Source organism: Leptidea sinapis, chromosome 25 (genome assembly GCF_905404315.1).
Source record: "Leptidea sinapis chromosome 25, ilLepSina1.1, whole genome shotgun sequence".
Taxonomy (NCBI): domain Eukaryota; kingdom Metazoa; phylum Arthropoda; class Insecta; order Lepidoptera; family Pieridae; genus Leptidea; species Leptidea sinapis.
The window spans coordinates 9,524,764-9,542,764 of record NC_066289.1 but is presented as its reverse complement, the minus strand read 5'-3'; the positions used below and the strand labels follow the sequence as shown (position 1 = coordinate 9,542,764).

The window sequence follows — 18,001 nt, the reverse complement described above, 5'->3', positions numbered from 1 at the left end:
TTCTATGAGAGAATTTAGTGACGCACTGTGAAACAATTTCACTATAACAACAGGGAGCATTTTTTACGAAATAATTCTTGATGTTTTGAAATATTATTATTGGCATATTCCTATAAATCAGTATTTTTCTATCATCTACAGAACAACGTCTGTCGGGGCAGCTAGTTGTCATGTGTTGTTTTATTTTTGATCAATGCTTTAAGAACCTTTTAAATTGTTTTAGTTGTACATAATAACATTTGCATGTGTTTGAGGATGGCTACAAAAGTTTCAGTGTATTTGTCGTGCAAAGCCAAGTTGGCGCTAAATTGAAAGTTTTACGTTCGTGAATCTCGAGGACCGCCGCAGAAGTGTCTGGAACAATGCCATTTACTCGAACGCATTTCGCTCTTAATACATATTTAGAGTTCTTTTGGTGACAGTTTTTGCTTCATATTCTCAACTGGTAATACTCTCTAAGTCTAGGTCGTATAATAAAATTTATTATTTAATAGGCTGTGGGCGGTCGCTCAATTCCCAAATCAAATCAAATAATTTATTAATAACACCATGTTACAAGTCAAAAAGCAAAAATAAGTCAATTTAAAATTCAAATTATCATTTAACATAGGTAGGGAAGTCCTACCTCACAATAATACAGTATTATGTAATTATATATAGTTATGTATATATAAAAAAAAATACGTATTGTAAAATAAGTTTTACCAAGTCAAATAACTGGCATCTTGTAGAACTCCTCAACTGAGTAAAACGTATGTTCGAGAAGCCATTTTCGAAGTTGTGTCTTAAACACCGTTGTGGAAGTTGAACTTGATCGAGTTCGGCAGCCTGTTATACACAGATGGACCCATTATGTATACTGATCTCTCCGATTTAGGCAGCTTATGGTCTGGCGTGACCAGTAAATGTGCGAGATTGTTGCTGCGTAAAGATCAATGACCAATCAGTGGTATCATTAAGAAAGTAATTTATGTTATAGTAACCTTTACCACACAAACGTTTTTTAACAATTCTTTTGAATTTCGTAATACATTTGTTTTGAATATTATCTGGGGTCTTGTTGTAAAAGCATATCCATTGCCATACAAAAGACCTACTAACTCGAAATAGTCGAGTAGTAGGCATTATAAGTTTGTTTGTTGCTGTCCAAAGCCAAGTTGGCGCTACATTGAAAGTTTTTCGTTCGTGAATCTCGAGGACCGTCGCAGAAGTATTTCGAACAATGCCATTAACTCGAACACATTTCGCTCTTTATACATATTTACCGTTCTTATGGTGATAGTTTTTGCTTCAAACACTTTACTGGTATACTCTCTAGGTCACCATAAGCTAATGATAAATAAGTCAATAGTAAAAATATCCAGTAGTTCACGACTCTTTTGCGCTTGGAATCCGTGGTTTGTTGCCCAGTCGGATTATTTTGATCGGTAAACTCCTTTACCGTATGCTTTTTTTATAGAAAAGGAGAGCAAACCTGGTGTTACCAGAAGAATCACAGGATCGTTGCCGGCCGGAAGGTGTACGTGCTTTTTTTTTAAAGTTCCCATGTTCGCCGTTCGTTTCGGTTTTCGAATTTATTTGTAAGCTTATAATAAGGTCGCAAACTCTCTTGTGATTCCTGATTCCTCCTTTGTTATAAGAGCCTCTTTGATCACACACCATCAAACACCGTAACGCATGCTCGTTTGTCCTCCTCTGTCATAAAAAAAAAACGTTTGTAATATCGATTATTTTAAACGAATATATTATAATAATTTTATTGTAGCATTGTAATGAACACGTATTGTCTCGTATCTCAAAAGACAGCACAAAATATTTGTGATTAGTTCGCCGAATACCAACAAAGCGTCCCTACCTGCGACGGATGTCGGACTCACTGTGAATGAACATAACAATTGATTCCGTGCAGTGCGTAGTCAGGTTGGGAATTGAAAAAAAAAAACAATGGGAGCGTTCACTGAAACAAAATAATATAGCAAGCAACATTATGCCTGTCCCGTTAGGCCGGTGCATATGTATAGTAGAGAAATGAAAACAGGCCGGGAACAGATGTAAAAATTAGTTTTTTTTTTTTTATAATATGTATATAGGAGCAGCCGCGTAGATTTGCGTTTTTAATTTATCTATTTTTTATTTACTATATACAGACAATTTATCGCATGATAGATTAGACATAGTAATTGTCCCTACACTAGGCATAGCCTTCTTTTTTATGAAAAATAAGGGACAAGACGAGCAAGACGTTCAGCTGATGGTAATTTATACGCCCTGCCCATTACAATGCAGTGCCGCTCAAGATTCTTGAAAAGCCCAAAAAAACTGAGCGGCACTACATTTGTGCTTGTCACCTTGAGACGTAAGATGTTTAGTCTCATTTGCCCAGTAATTTCCCTAGCCTTTCAGACCGAAACACAGTAATGCTTACACATTACTGCTTCACGGCAGAAATAGGCGCCGTTGTGGTACCCATAATCTAGCCGGCATCCTGTGCAATGGAGCCTCCCACTGGTAAAGCCTGTCCCGTAGGCAACCAATTTACATTCTATGGTTACCAATATGAACCGAAAGGTCAAAAAGTGCACTCTGTGTGTGTGTGTGATTGAGTGAGTGAGTTTGAAGACACATTATTGTTTATTGTTTTGAACTGATTGTAATGAAAGACACGTTACGGGGGTTTGCTACAATACATAGTAACCGTTTTTGTGATAATAATGCACAAGTAAACAGACAAAGAGACTAACATTCCGAAAATCTATTTTACGGCCTCGGTTAAATTTAGTATAGCGTGAACAACAATAAAATAAAAACTTACTATGTTGAATGCACACTTACTATTTAATTATATTTTCAAATAATAGGAAAAAACTAAGTAGATGTGAGTCCTATCTTCGTTAAGGGCTTGGAAATTGCTGCTTTTTTACGGATTTTTTTCTTCGAGTGGAGAAAAACTTATTTTTGCGTATAGGTCGTGTGATTGAAGAGCCAATATGTCGGAATCAGATAGAAATCTACTGCCGACTAATAATCTCCTTTGTGCGAGAACTAATAATAATCTCTCTCTAATAATCGCTAAATGCACTGTAGCTTATTATTATTTTTGTGTTTGTATTATAATTAACCTGTGCAGTAATATTATTGACCGAGTTTATATATATACTAGCTGACCCAGCAAACGTTGTATTGCCGACATTAAAATCGCGATACAAAAGTAACCGTTGATCGTAGATGGGTGAATATTTGAAGTTGTATGTATTTTTTAACGCTGACTCATAATCAAATTTAAAAAAAAATGTCAAAAAAAATTTGGCGTGGATCACCCTTAACATTTAGGGGGATGAAAAATAGATGTCCGATTCTTAGACCTACCCAATATGCACTCCAAATTTCATGAGGATCGGTCAGGCCCTTTCGAAGGAGTTTAACTACAAACACCGCGACATGAGAATTTAATATATTAGATAAAGATAAATCTAGAATATCTACCCTATTTATATATTATTATTATATGCCCTATTATAACATTTTATGTCGTATAATATTAGCGCACCGTGGTAGGTAGGAGTTCGTGAAAAGTTCAAAGGGCCGAAATTGTGGCTTAATGTGGTAGTGGTTCCGTGGGGATAAGGGCACTGTGATAGGGATGGCATCGATTTTCGGCACCCTCGCTCTAGCCGCGGGGGCCGCGCGCTTCAAGATGGCGTTGGCGTGAGCAGGCCAACCCGGACCTACCTCACGCGGGCTCGCCTACCAAGGTCACGAGCAGCGTGCCGCGGCCACCGAAATAATGAATATCGATGATCTTGCTCCCTCTCTATGGCCTGCTGTTGCCGTCTCTCTCACGCCGTTAGCTAGGAAATAATGACGCAGGGTTGGCACTACTGACTTATTTAATTTAATTTTGTTGTCATTAAGAGAAATGAAGTAGGTATATAATATTTGCCTTTTTTTATACTTACAAAATTGTTAACAAACCATCGCTCTTTTTTTTATTACCAATTAAATAACAGCGAAAACGTTGCGATAATGAATGGAATTGTTTTTGCATTTATCTGTCCATCAAACTCCTTCGATCAATTAATTCAACTGAATTGTTCCTCAACAAGCCTGAACTTAGTCACTATATTTTGAAAAAAAAATTGAATTTTAGTAGGTCATATTAAAGGTTACACTAAGAACAAAGTGATAGTCGTTTATAGGATTTTTTTTTCTGTGATCACGTAAACTTTCCGAGTCTATGAAATCATAAATATTTATTAATTGTCTTGCTAGCCCTAAGTTTGTTAGCGTGTGAATTGCGATTCGGTATTTGCCAACTTTTTCACTGTTATTAATAAATTTTATTTCGAATAGCGCTTTTGAATTGAGCATTCTTTCGCCTTGTTTTTTCGGAGCATTAATTAATTGGCTTAGATATTTTCGGAGACGCCAACCCTAATCATAGCAAACCTTTATCTAAATTATGGAAAATTTTGGAATGCGTGCGTCGTGTCCCTTTCTAACTCATAGAAAGGGGCCAATATTGTCCTGCTCCCCAATCTCTACCTACTGGCATGGTAGGGAGACGCATAATGTTTTTCGGAGAGCATTTTTTTTCGCAAACTGCACCAAATGAATAGGCCCAGTACAGTTCACGCCGAACCGGGCGACCGCTTTGCCTACGATTTTGTTTTTATTTTTTATCATGTGAATAGTGTTTAGATATTTTCTAGTTAAATGTGGTTCTCGGTGCGTATGTAAGTTTCATTTGTTTCTTTCTTATTTGATTTCGATTTTGACAGGAGAAAGTGTGTGAAATTTTCTTTTTGTTTTTGCTTTGAAAATTACAAACTTCGATACAGAAACCCCTATTTCCTTTCCCTTTATGGTTGAATTTTCCAAAATACCTTCTAAATAAAGGTATTCAACTGTTGTAACTTGAGTAAAATTTCAAGCTGACTTTTTTTTGGCCTAAGCATTATCTTTGATGCCATTTGACAGCTGAAATTTTGCTGATTTTAAGCTGGGACAGCCCAATGCAAATGTTAAGTTCGCGTTTTATCATATTATTATATTTCTCAAAATAATCAGCAACTCAATTTATTTAATTCCACATCAACCTGCTTTCGTCATAATGTCATTGACTTACGCAGGGATAAGGGAGCTAATTTGTAGAAATTACTATTATTTTTGTTACACTACTTTAAATACTCTGTATGTCTCTAACCCCCTTATTCATAATAGTCTGCTAACTTAAAGCATTGCTAATTCTCACTCTGTCTTCTTCTATTGACCTAAGTCAGAATGAGAAAAAACACTCCTCAGCGGCTGTTTTAAGTTAGCGGACCATTATGAATAAGGGGGTTAGTCTTTTGTACATAATATGCCAGTTATTGATATTTTTGCTTGTGTCTTTTCGTTTTAAGTCTCCTTGTTGATATTTTTACATTTGTGCATAAATGTTGTTGGTTTGTCGAATAAAGTAAAGTAAGTCAAAGTCAAAAAATCTTTATTCACTGTAAAACTTGTTAGTTAGGATGAAGTACAAAAGTTACAATAGCATTTAAATGAGTGTGACAATATTCATTAACAAAATTTAGAACATTAATTCCAACTATCTTTATCAATCAAATAATCTTTCACATTATAATAGGCCTTAGATGTTAATTTAATTTCTACGACACATTTAAATTTTTTAATAGGTAATATTTTAATTTCATTTGGGATTTTATTATAAAATATAACACAATCCACTTTAGTAAAATAAAGTAAAAAAAAAATATTGTATTTCTTGTAGTTAACATTCTTTTAGGATTTAACTCACCGGAGACGGTTAAGACGAGTTTTTTTTTCTCATTGTAAAAAGTACGTGCGAGCTTTTGTATTTGTGAGCTATTTTTGTATAGTGTGCGTGTGAAACGGCTTCGGAGTTCACGACGCTTTAGCAGCCGACTAGAAGTTGGAAAAAAATATAAAGTTGCTCGCGTTCTTTTCATAATATTCTAATTTTCTCAGGATGCCGGCTAGATTATGGGCACCACAACGGCGAATATTTCTGCCGTGAAGTAGGAATGTGTAAACATTACTGTGTTTCGGTCTGAAGGGCGCCGTAGCTAGTGAAATTACTGGGAAAAGAGACTTAACATCTTACGTCTCAAGGTGACGAACGAAATTGTAATGCCGTTTTTAGGTTTTTCATTCCGAGCGGCACTGTATTGTATTGGTCAGGGCGTATCAATTGTTATCAGCTGAACGTCGTGCTCGTCTCGTCCCTTATTATCAATCAAAAATCTTTACTTATTCAAATTCAAATATTCTTATTTAAAATAGGATATGATATTATTGAAAGTCAAAAACTACCACTCATTCGAAAAAGTGTGCCTCAGACCTGAGAGAACGGGCGCGAGAAACTCAGCTACCTTCTTTTTTTTTTCATAAAAATAATGGTAACAATGTAATATCGTACAATAAAACTTATTATTTAATAGCCCGAGAGCGGTCGCTCCATTCCCAATCTGTGGTATCATTAAGAAAGTCATATATGTTATATAAAAATGTGTTTGTGTTCTTGTGTACGCACGTAAGAAGTTATACTTCTTGGGCGTAACAAAAGAAAAATCTTTATTTTTTTAGGAATAACCATATTTAATACAACCAATGAAAATATTGTAATACCACCCAGTTAAGTAAAATAACGTTTATTTAAATATCATTAAAAAAGAATATACAATTAGAATAAATTGTTTTTTTTTACAACTTATTGAAATTTATTTAATTCTCGTCCATTGGTTGTGGTTCAGTACACATATTATGAGTTACAAGGGGCTTACGGTAGCTGAAGTATGATAGAATATAAATAGTAGTTAAAAAAATTAAAAAAACATGCTTAATATAGAAAACCGTATTATTAAAAAAATTAAAATTAATTAAAAAATTTAAAATTTGTTTTGATATTTAAAAATTAACATCAATTCCGGCCTTATAGACGATAGATGAAAGTATATAAATTAACAAAAATCTTATTTTGCAAATTGTAAGATGGACTACATTTATCAAATTAATGTATTGTCATCGGTCATCCATAAACCTACGAAGTTTGAACGAAATCTGGCCGTTTAAAGTGGGTCAAAATGGTCCAAATCAGTCGGCTACAAACAAACATACATGCAGGTGAAGCTAATAGAAAGCGTGTAATATGGTCTAGTTGAACAACTAACATCAGGGTGTCTAATTTGTGTGTCTGTGTGCGTGAATTGTATAGATTCATTCTCATAATTTTTCGCTAACGCCTAAACCCCATTACCAGTGGGAGTCTCCTTTGCACAGGATGCCGGCTAGATTATGGATACCAGTTACCGCAACGGCGCCTATTTCTGACGTAGAGCAGTAATGTGTTAACAATACTGTGTTTCGGTCTGAAGGGCGCCGTAGCTAGTGAAACTACTGGGCAACTGAGACTTAACATCTTATGTCTCAAGGTGACGAGCGCAATTGTAGTGCCGTTCATAACTTTTGGGCTTTTCAATAATCCGGAGCGGCACTGCATTGTAATGGGCAGGGCGTATCAATTATCCGTCAGCTGAACGTCCTGCTCGTCTCGTCCCGTATTTTTATTTAAAAAAAAAACAGAAATATGATTTCTGAAGTATTTTTAAAAATATAGCACTTTATGCGTTAAGGTTGTATATTGATACCTTGTTGCAATCAAAATTCGATAATAATATATAGGTCGAGTTTTTTTTATTATTACTATAAATGACTGGAGTGTTGATACATATAAATAGTAATCTAGACATTAAACTGTAAATACGGTGCTAATATGAACGTTTTTGTTACTTTCAGATCTAATGACTTGACCTGCGCCGCGTCGTATTACAATGACGTCGTTCGCAAACATGAGCCAGTCGCTGGCGGCGAGTCTGCCAGCCACCTCCAGCTCATCAGGGTCTAACCACAACAGCACCGAGCAAGAGGACCCGCTTGCCATGTCTAATATCATATGCAGCCTCCTCGAGAACATGAACAAACCCTCGAGTCTACAACAGAGCGCTGCGTCCAACCCCACAGTGCCCTACGACATCTGGGCGCTCCCCTCCTGCAGTACCCTGCAGAACCCAAACATTGGAAACTCTAGTCGTGAGTATGCATCTACGTCAAATAACAACAATCAAAGTCATGTCAAAGAAGACACTTCTAGCGGCTCGCTCGGCACTTCATCTTCCGTCTCTATCACCTGCTTCCGGTGCGAAGAGCGCACACCGACAACCCGCTGTCTGGAATGCAATGATCTGTACTGTCACGACTGCTGCCATAAGGTGACTTCGGACTGCCAACTACGTGAGCACACCTTATTACCTATTCATCAAATATCGCCTATTGGGGCGAGACCAAACTCTGTTACCAACGATAAAGAAGTGATGTACTGCGAGCTCCATTGCGACCCCGTAAGGTATTATTGTGAAGCTTGCATTATCTTTATTTGTCAAGAATGCACTTTATGGGTGCACAAAGATCACTGCTATTCTCCCATAAAAGGTGCGCTTGACATGTGTCGTATTGGAGTATTTAGAGCTATAGAAGACACAAAAACTGGCACAAAAGCGATAAAAACTGCTATCGATCGTGCTGTGGCCATGTCAAAGGCTTATGAAAAGGAAACGGCGGAAGCGAATATGAAAATCAGAAAAGCTATGCGGTGTTTCGCGCAGGCTATTGAGGATCGAGAGAAGTATCTTCTGGATAAGGTTGAGAAAATGCGTCAAGCGAAGATGAATGAACTGACTGATCACATGAACACCTTACGTGGTATATTAGCTGGTCTTGCGCATACCAATGAAACATTAGTTCGCAGTATGGATTCAGAAGGCATCGAGCTATTTATGGCGAAGGAAAAAGGGAGAGCTCAAGTGGATTATTTCTCCTGTATGTTCAAAAATATGTACACAACTGAAGAACGAATTATGTTCATACCACCTAATTATGATCTAGTTGATCAAATAAAAAGACAGTGTGATGTCCAATCGGCTCTTGTTAACCCTATCCATGCCTTAAATCCTTCATCATCAATACAATCTCGTCAATCTTTGCTGCATTCGCTGCAATCTGCTCAATCGTATCCATCGCAAACGTACCAAAATATGTCTGCTAATAGCAGCCTCCGATCGTTGCCAGACTATACAACGAGTCACACACGATCTACCAATTACTATGACCACAGCATTTCATCCAGTATCGCTATGGATTCAAGCGCGGCACGAGGAACAGGACAGGCAATACCTGGATATTGGAATTCTGTGTCAGTGAAGCCGACCAGGAGCCCAGTTCCCGGCGTCCCAATGTTTTCGTTTGGCAGAGAAGGCCAAGAAGAAGGCCAGGTATCCAGACCTTGGGGGTTGTGTGTTGATAGAGAGGGCAACATAATTGTAGCGGATAGAAGAAACAACCGCATTCAAATATTCAACAATCGTGGAGAATTCAGAACAATGTTCGGTTCGAAGGGAACCGGACCTGGCGAGTTCGATTTACCAGCTGGTATAACTACGGACACTTACGGACGTATTATTGTTATAGATAAGGATAACCATAGAGTACAGATTTTTACTTCTTCGGGTAATTTTATCTTAAAATTTGGATCGTTCGGTAAGGAATGTGGACAGTTCCAGTATCCTTGGGACGTTGCTGTAAATACGCTTGGTAGTATAGTTGTAACAGATACTCGTAATCATCGCATACAATTGTTCACTAGTGACGGTACTTATATAACTAAGTTTGTGTTCGAAGGAGCTAATCCCGCTAAGCTATTGAAAGGTCCGACGACTCCTCGCGGAGTGTGCTTTACCACTTCGGGTAACATAATCGTATCCGATTTTGAGAACCATCGTTTGCTGATGGTGGACCCCACGCTGTCCAAAGTGTTACACTGCGTGGGGCGCGAGGGTTCAGGCATCGGCGAGCTTAACCGCCCCTCGGGCATAGTGACGGACGATGGTGGCCTCATAATCGTGGCTGATTCAAAGAATCACCGCGTTCTGGTATTCACGTCAGAGCTCCGGATACTGTGGGCCGTAGACCTCAAGAGCCCCGGGCTCGACGACAAGGACAGGCCGAGTGACGTCGCCCTCACTCCGGAGGGCTACCTGGTCGTACTGTTCGAAACGTTGCCGGACACCGCGCGCGATATTTCCTCCCACGGCAAGCAATACATCAAGGTATACTGACTGACTAGATACGTAAAGGTATAACTACGTTGTGGACCCTAGGTCTCTTTATATGATTATGTTTTTGTTTGTTTGTGTTGTGATTGATTTCATAATGTGCCAATTTTTATTATATTTGAGAAATCCCAATCGAGCATAGCTTGTGCCGGAGAATTGATATTTGTTTACAAAATATATTGCACAAATCAAATTCTCCATTAACCATAGAACTTCGTTACCATATTATTTTCTTTTCCGTATAATGAACTAGTCTTTAAGGGCCAAACGTTAGCAATGTGCATTGTGCACATAATTTGTTTTGTCACACAGCAATTTCCGCTAATCATATCGACGAAATGAAATAACCTATAAAATAGTCGCATTTTTGTAAAGATGAAATACTCGTGCGATCCATGTAATAATAAATTAAAATCAATCGTCAAAATAGCTATTTTATTATGATAGAAGATCACATTGTGATTTAAAAGATGTTTTTTATGTGAGATAATTTAAATTAGCTTAAAAAGTTTTCTTTTTTTCAATATGTTACTTTTGCGTTCTTTTTCTTGTTTAATGAAATATTGGGGACGTTATGATTTAGGTCTTTGCAAGTTGTTTTGCGTATTATTATAAATAATGATTGTGTTTTTATTAGTTCCGTGGAATGAGGCTTTATAATTTAGCCCATATTATATTTAGTTTATACATATCTTTGACTGCTTCGTTTAGACTTTTTTTTTATTTAATACTTGGTTTTGGTGGGGATAAGACAACTGAGCTAAGGAATTAATGCAATAAACTTTGAGACTGACTTTAGAAGACTGTCTTAAAGATGAGGGGAGGAAAGGGCACGTTGCGGTGCGGCAGTAGTAGCAAGGGTAGGCGAGGAGGGATTATGAGGGCAAGGTGGGAGAATCGTACGGTCGTTTAATGAAATTTTAGATATTAAATTTATTTTTTTGCTATCTTGCATTATAATTGGATTCGCGCAACTTAATGTGTTTTGTTTGCATTCGTATTATTTTTATTCGTATTTAATTACTATTGGTACGTGCGACTGGTTTAATTTAATTTCAAAGGACTGAATTAGTTAACTTAATTTGCGGTGTTTTTAAAAAAAGAACTCTTTTTGTATTTTTTATGTGGCTAAATTAAATTTATTTTTTTTAAATATTATCGCGTTAGTCCCGATTAAATTAGTTGATGATATTAGTTAATTCAATAGATATATGTATATGTAGATATTTATAATATTATCTATAATTAATTTGTAGTCGCGTTTCGTTTAGATAAAATATTTTAGCGAAATTCATCCTTGAACTAATATGGATTATAGTTATATTTTAAAACTTCCTAAGTATCGAATGTATTCGATTTATGATGTGTTCATTCTGTATGTGTTCACTATGTATGTAGGTATAGTATAGATTCATCGTTTAATCAATGTCTAGTAAATGCGTGCCGTAGTTGCGTGAAGTAATCGCTTCCAAACTATAGTATTTTGTAGACCAACGCACGGATTTTGTACGGTGTCTCTAAACGCGCTGAAATCAAAAGTAGGGTCTCATTAGAGGAAGGGGCGCGGGGGGTGCCCCGGCGTCCAATCAGTTACTAGTACTTTAGCGCGCAGTGCAGTTGTCTGTTGTACGCGAATCGTTTCCGTTCACAGCGCAATATCCGTGCCGAGGCCTACAATATGTTAACTCGTGCATAATAATATTATCTCACTGGTTTGCCTTTTCAGCACAGAAAGTTAGCTCTTAATAAATCCTATTAAATATAATCGTCCTAATGTTATTCGCCTTCGAATCATGTATCAAAAATACCAAAGCTAATAAATAATATACAGTGCTATCAAACAGTATGTACCGCTTCTAGTGTTAAATTAATTGTCAAGTTAGTTATATAACAGTGACTAGGATAAATACCCTCCCGTAATATTAGTTATGTTAAATTTAATGTGTTAGTGTAGAATTTTTCACGTTTATACTTAGAATTAAAAGTAGTTTTAAGGCGTGACTTCTAACAAAAAAAATTAGCTTAAAATTATTGACATAAAGTTCTATTTGCAGTAGGTATCATTGATTGTAAAATTGATGTTTGAAGTCAAATAGGAATGGTAACAGATCACTTGTACTAATGTTGTTTTTGCTTTATTTCTCTGTTTTGATCTCGTTTTCGTCTGACATGCGTTCACAGTTGGCCTTTCACACGCGAAGAACTTACTCCTTTGTTTTAACAAATTACTCTCCCATTAACAAACGCGACAAATAAAGTTAAGAATGATTTCTTAATCATCATAATTTTTACACTCTATGACGAAATATTTTGACGTTTGCTGTCGGATGGTTGAGTCGTGTGTTCGCCAGCGCCATCTTGAATTGGAATCTAGCAAAAACAATGTATATTATAGAATTTAGTGGCCATGTAGCAGAGTGAGTCTTCAATTACGGTCAATTAAGAATTCCGCATGAATCATAGACTAATTTTTATTTCATATCATAATAACAATTATTAATATTACTTAATTTTGTTTTTTTCAGTGCCATTATTAAAAGTATTATGTTATTTTTAAAATAATATTTTGCATGAAATGCATTTTTTTATATTATTGGAGAATTTTACAAAATTATGGAACTCGGGACGTTAGTTATTTTTGTACTATGTGGAATCTCGGTATTTTGGACGGTGTTTTACATTCTTGCATAACACAAAGTGGAATTGCAAAGCGAATTCTTAATAATATTTTGCTAGTGTATTCAAGCGATTGATTCAGATTTTTACAGTGTCAGATTTTTATCACGACGGTCTGACAACCAGACAGAATTTGTTTAAATAATTATTATTTTGATAACTAATGGAGTTCTTCTGTCGAGTTATTTTTCGGCTTATTAAACTTTGTTAGCCAAGAGTTGATAAAAACGTTGACAACACCTGAACGCCTCGTACCACGAAACTCGTAGTGCGATAATTAAGCGACAGTTGCTCATATTATATTTTATCAACTCTCGGTGAACACGACATATCTCTTTGTTCTTATGAACGGCTAACTCTTAAGGTTTTTGTATAATTTTGAATTTTAGTTTAGATTTATTTCGTTACACGCTTAACGTGAGTGATAGTGGATCGGTGACAGTTGACATGTCCACGACGAACGGCATTGTGTGTGATACGTGCTCTGTTGTCGACCTGTCGCCGATCTAGTAATGACCACTTTGTAAAAGTGAACCAAAATAAAAAAGCATAATATTGTTTATGATGTAATCGCCCAATCGAGAGATTTGATCGAATGTGAGGACCTGCTAGCTACTAGCAGTATAATTGTGGTTTTGTGATAATTACAATGAAATTGGGACATAGAAGCTTGATTTTTTAAGACAGGTTCATAATTTTGTGCTGCTCTACTAACCAATTTGTGTTTTTGATATTTACCTATAGAACTAACTGTAAGAACCAACATTTAACGTAAGACGTATTCTCGTTTGTACTCAGATTAGTTTCTAACAAGTATCGCAAGATGGAGCTTTTTTGTTCGTTATTCAAAAGCGTTATAAAACCGCGAGCGTACTGAGAGCAGCACTCAATAATGAATCAAGGGGCCATATTTTGATAAGGACACCGTGGCGACGCAGCCACTCGTGCCAGCGTGGTGTCCGTAAGCTATCAAATTAGACACTAGTTTGGTAGCCTACGGACAGCACACCATACAAACACCAGAGTCGGGACACCACACTGAGACGGTATCGAAATGTAAATTGATGCTTTGAATTTCGTTAATAAACCTTTCTAAATTATCCATCGTTTGCAATTAACAAACGAAATTTAAAAAAATCACAATAAAGTTGCATGCAATGAGGTGGCATCACTGGCGGCCGGACTGGCGGCCAAGTGAGTGAGACACCATACAGCTCTAGTAATTAGTGGAGGCACGATCAGCGTGGCGTCGCGACCATTAACATTATGTGCACGCGTCCGAGCTGGTTGCGCAACTAATCGGACGCCAGTATATATTTTTTTGATAGCGGCGATTGGCTGCGCCGCCATGATGTCCCGGTGAAATATTGCCCAAATTGTGTTTGAAATGCCGATCGAACGAACACATAAATTATACCCATGAGGCAGATCTGTGTAGAGTCGAGACGCAATACGATGACTGCTTGTAAGAATGTAGTGAGTCACATTGAGAGAGAGATACGTTATAATTGTGGTATTTTTAATGTTAACTTTAGCAGCTTGACATGTGTTAGTCTTAGATTTAATCAGACATTCGTCTCCTCTTGTTTATTCTAGTGTAATCATCTATTTTAAACCATAATATCGATTATAGTCACGCATTTGTAACCGTAGCTGGTTAAAATATATTTCACATATAATCTTGCATTCGTAAATGAGTAGATGGAGTGTTTGCGATGTATGAAATTGTAATAGGACATAGCTAATTATAAAGGGGAGATGAATGTGGACGTGTTTCTATGTATGTGTATTAATTAGGCGTAGATATTTTTATACTTGTTCCTCGGTCAAGGTCATTGCGACTGGCCGTTGGGGAAGTGCGGGTGTTCTAGTCGTTTCTGATGTCAAATTATAGTTAGATATATCTTGCCATATTGATTCTAGTGTTCGTGTAATTATTGGAGTCCGTGTGGCGTGGCCAATTTGATTTGGCTGCGAGGAAATTTTTTAGCATTAATTCGGTTTTTTATTTGATTCGATTTCCTCTTTGTTTCTGGTGTTGGTGGAAAGTTGAACAATATACCGCACATATTGTTAAAATCATAGTCAAAATCTAATGTATTTTAATTAATAAGTTCGCTTAGATTATAGAAACTATATTTAGTTTTTGCATGCAAGTAAGTGACACTGTAAACAGTAGCTTTCTTATTAATAAACGCATTGTGAAGTTACTCCCAAGTTCAAAATTACTTCTCTCTGTCATGTAATTCTGTAGTGACAAAGGTCAGTTAAAGCAAAAAAGTTTTCAATTTGGAATAACTTTACTTCGCGTTTATTAATAACATAGTAGTAGTTTTAGATATGAGACAACAACATTACATAACTTCAGATAAATCACGCATGAATTTACTATTTAGTTTAGTACAGCGTACAGCTATGGAGTCGTACAGGCCAGAGAGTCGAGATTGAGAATGTAAACAATAATCCAGGAAGGTGTGCCAATATCTATAATAGATAAAATTACAATACCGATTATCAATTATGATTAAGTATTATTGTTTTCGAGTGAAATACACCTACGAGCATTATTATGATTATTGTAAATGTATAAGTCGTACTGATGAACTAAATGTTAAAGACGGCTCGATCTCGGATATGTCAGGAGTCAGTCGACCACAAATAGAGGGCGCTTCTGGCGTTCTGACGTGTCATTATTTAATAAATAACAAAATAACTGCACAACAAGCAATAGAATAGTTTTGAGTTTAATGATTTTATAATAAATCATTACTACGTTTTTTGGCACTTGGAAGCTTCTGTTTCGGTATACTTGAAAAAAAAACTTCAAATTTAAATTTATATATATCTATATGTCTATATCTATATGGCTATATTTCACTGGGGCACCACGGTGGCGCGACTGGTTACTCCACCGTGGTGTCCGTAAGCTACCAAAATAGACACCACACAGACACCAGAGTCATGACGAGTCCGAGCTAGTCGCGCCGCCAAATTGGTTGCGCGACCAAACGGACACCAGCTGAGTAACTCTATACAGCTGTATACATTTTGTTGGTAGCGGCGACCTGTTGCGCCACTGTGGTATCCCCACGGACCTGTATAAATACCACTGGACAGGCTGTTTCACAGCAAATTTTTTGAAGCGACACTCGCGAGCGTCCTAAGGACTAATGTACACGTAATACTTGTAGTATTTTTGCATTTTGAATTAATTTTGTTCGTTCTCCGTGTTATTCATACTTCAAGAATAAAGTACATAATTTTTTTTTGCAAATAATTTCCCGCCATCTATCGATGTTTGCTGAGGTTGACATCACTAGTTTTAGCGCTACATGGCCAACAGCGCCAAAATGGCGAATATCAAACGGGCTCAAAAGCACTTTGACAGCCGCCTGTCCAGTGGTATATAGTAGAGATCAGTGGGTGTCCCGGTGAAATATAACTCTAAAAGTCTGTTTATATTCATTATCTCTTCTCGCTGGCATGATGAACAAGACTCGTAGTCACATAATAACCCACCAGCACAACGCCCTTAAATTGATTGTATGATTTTGTATGTACTGCACCACCATTGTCAGATTTATAAATAATTAGTGAAATTGTAGTTGCTTAGGACCGGAAACGACTTGCCCGTATAGATAATGTTAGATACCGTACCTACCTCACTTGCAAAAGCATAAAGACTGACTGATAAGGATTAACTAACGCGCGGTGGTCAAATCACCAGAGCATTAGAGAGTCTGTTGTCTAGAGTAAAGTGGATACTTGCACTCTTTTAATGATTTGATTCACTTTAAATTAAGCGTCCAATGTAATCGAAACTTAATTTTTTGTTCCAACATCGCATAACGAGACGGCAACAGTCTTTTTTTTATATAATTGTGTATATTACGTTACTCTCCTGTAATATTGTTGAAAGAAGACTGATATTTTATAAATGTTCCTATATTTTAATTTAGAATAATTTACTGCCTACCATATTAATTCACTTTATTTTTAACCCTTCGGTAAAGATCATTAATTCAAGTCTTGTAATCTTATCAAATGTGCATGACGCTATATTATGTCGTGGATTTTTTGAAAGTTTTAATGCAATTTTGTATGAAAATTAATCAAGTGATTGAAAAAATAATTAATAATGGTGTTTTATTTTACCCTTTCCTTTTTGTTGTATCACTTCATATTATGCTGACACATATAACGAAATCTAGATTCCTGTGAGCTTTTTCAGTTATTGCAACAATGTGATCCGACATTGACATTTTTGTATCAAACAATATTCTTAAATCCTAACTGCAATGCTATTTGTCCGTGTTAATGGAACTCAAGTAATTTGTATTGATATTCTATTTTGTTTCGCGTAAAGGTGATTTGAATACATTTAAACAATTTGACACCAATACGATTATCATGATAATAGTCACAGAGTCTGATTTAATCTTCTGAAGGCTTAAGAATCTATTTCAGTCTTAATGTGAGCATAAATTTTAGTGTCATCAGCGTTCATAAGAAACTTAACAAACCGGAAACAGTCCGTTATATCATATAAGTAGGATAAATATAATAAAGGTCCCAGAATTGACCCTTGCGGAACTCCACAAGGAACATCCATTAGGTCAGAACAAGGCCCGTCCAAGATCCCAAGTTGCGATCGATTATACCGGTAAGACTTCGTTCATCGAAGAAGATAATCAGGAATTCCCAGTTTCTGCAACTTGCGTAAAAGTATAATATGGTGGACTCGTTCAAACGCCTCAAATTAAGCATAAATTGCGTCAATTTGATAACCATGCTCCATTCCACGCTGGGCGTAAGTAGTGAAAATAGCAAGATTGGTATAAGTGGAGAGATGACGCATGATTATGGGATACAGGTGATCTACTACTCTTTGGTACCACACAATCAATGGAAAGGCATTAATTTTCCTAACGTAACTATTAAGAATAGATATAGGCCTCTAATTTTCAACGGATGCTATAGATCGTTTTTTATGAATTCGTATAATATTATCAGTTATCCTGATTTTTGGGAAATATCCTTCAGGAAAGCAGCAATAAGTGATACAAAACAAGTACCTAACCAGAAAACTTGGTGTAACTTCATCACAATCAGGGCCTTTTGATGTGTCGAGAGTT

The 18,001-nt window shown here is 36.5% G+C and overlaps 1 protein-coding gene across 1 annotated transcript in view; it reads left to right on the top strand.

Moving 5' to 3' along the window:
- The window catches only part of LOC126972158 (protein wech), a 39,670-nt gene extending 22,671 nt beyond the window's left edge, over window positions 1-16,999 (top strand). The window contains exon 2 of the mRNA XM_050818759.1: window positions 7,819-16,999. Within this exon, the coding sequence (XP_050674716.1) occupies window positions 7,854-10,193 (2,340 nt within the window). The 5' untranslated portion in view covers window positions 7,819-7,853 and the 3' untranslated portion in view covers window positions 10,194-16,999. The remainder of the gene's footprint in view (window positions 1-7,818) is intronic.
- The last annotated feature ends 1,002 nt before the right edge of the window (window positions 17,000-18,001 follow it).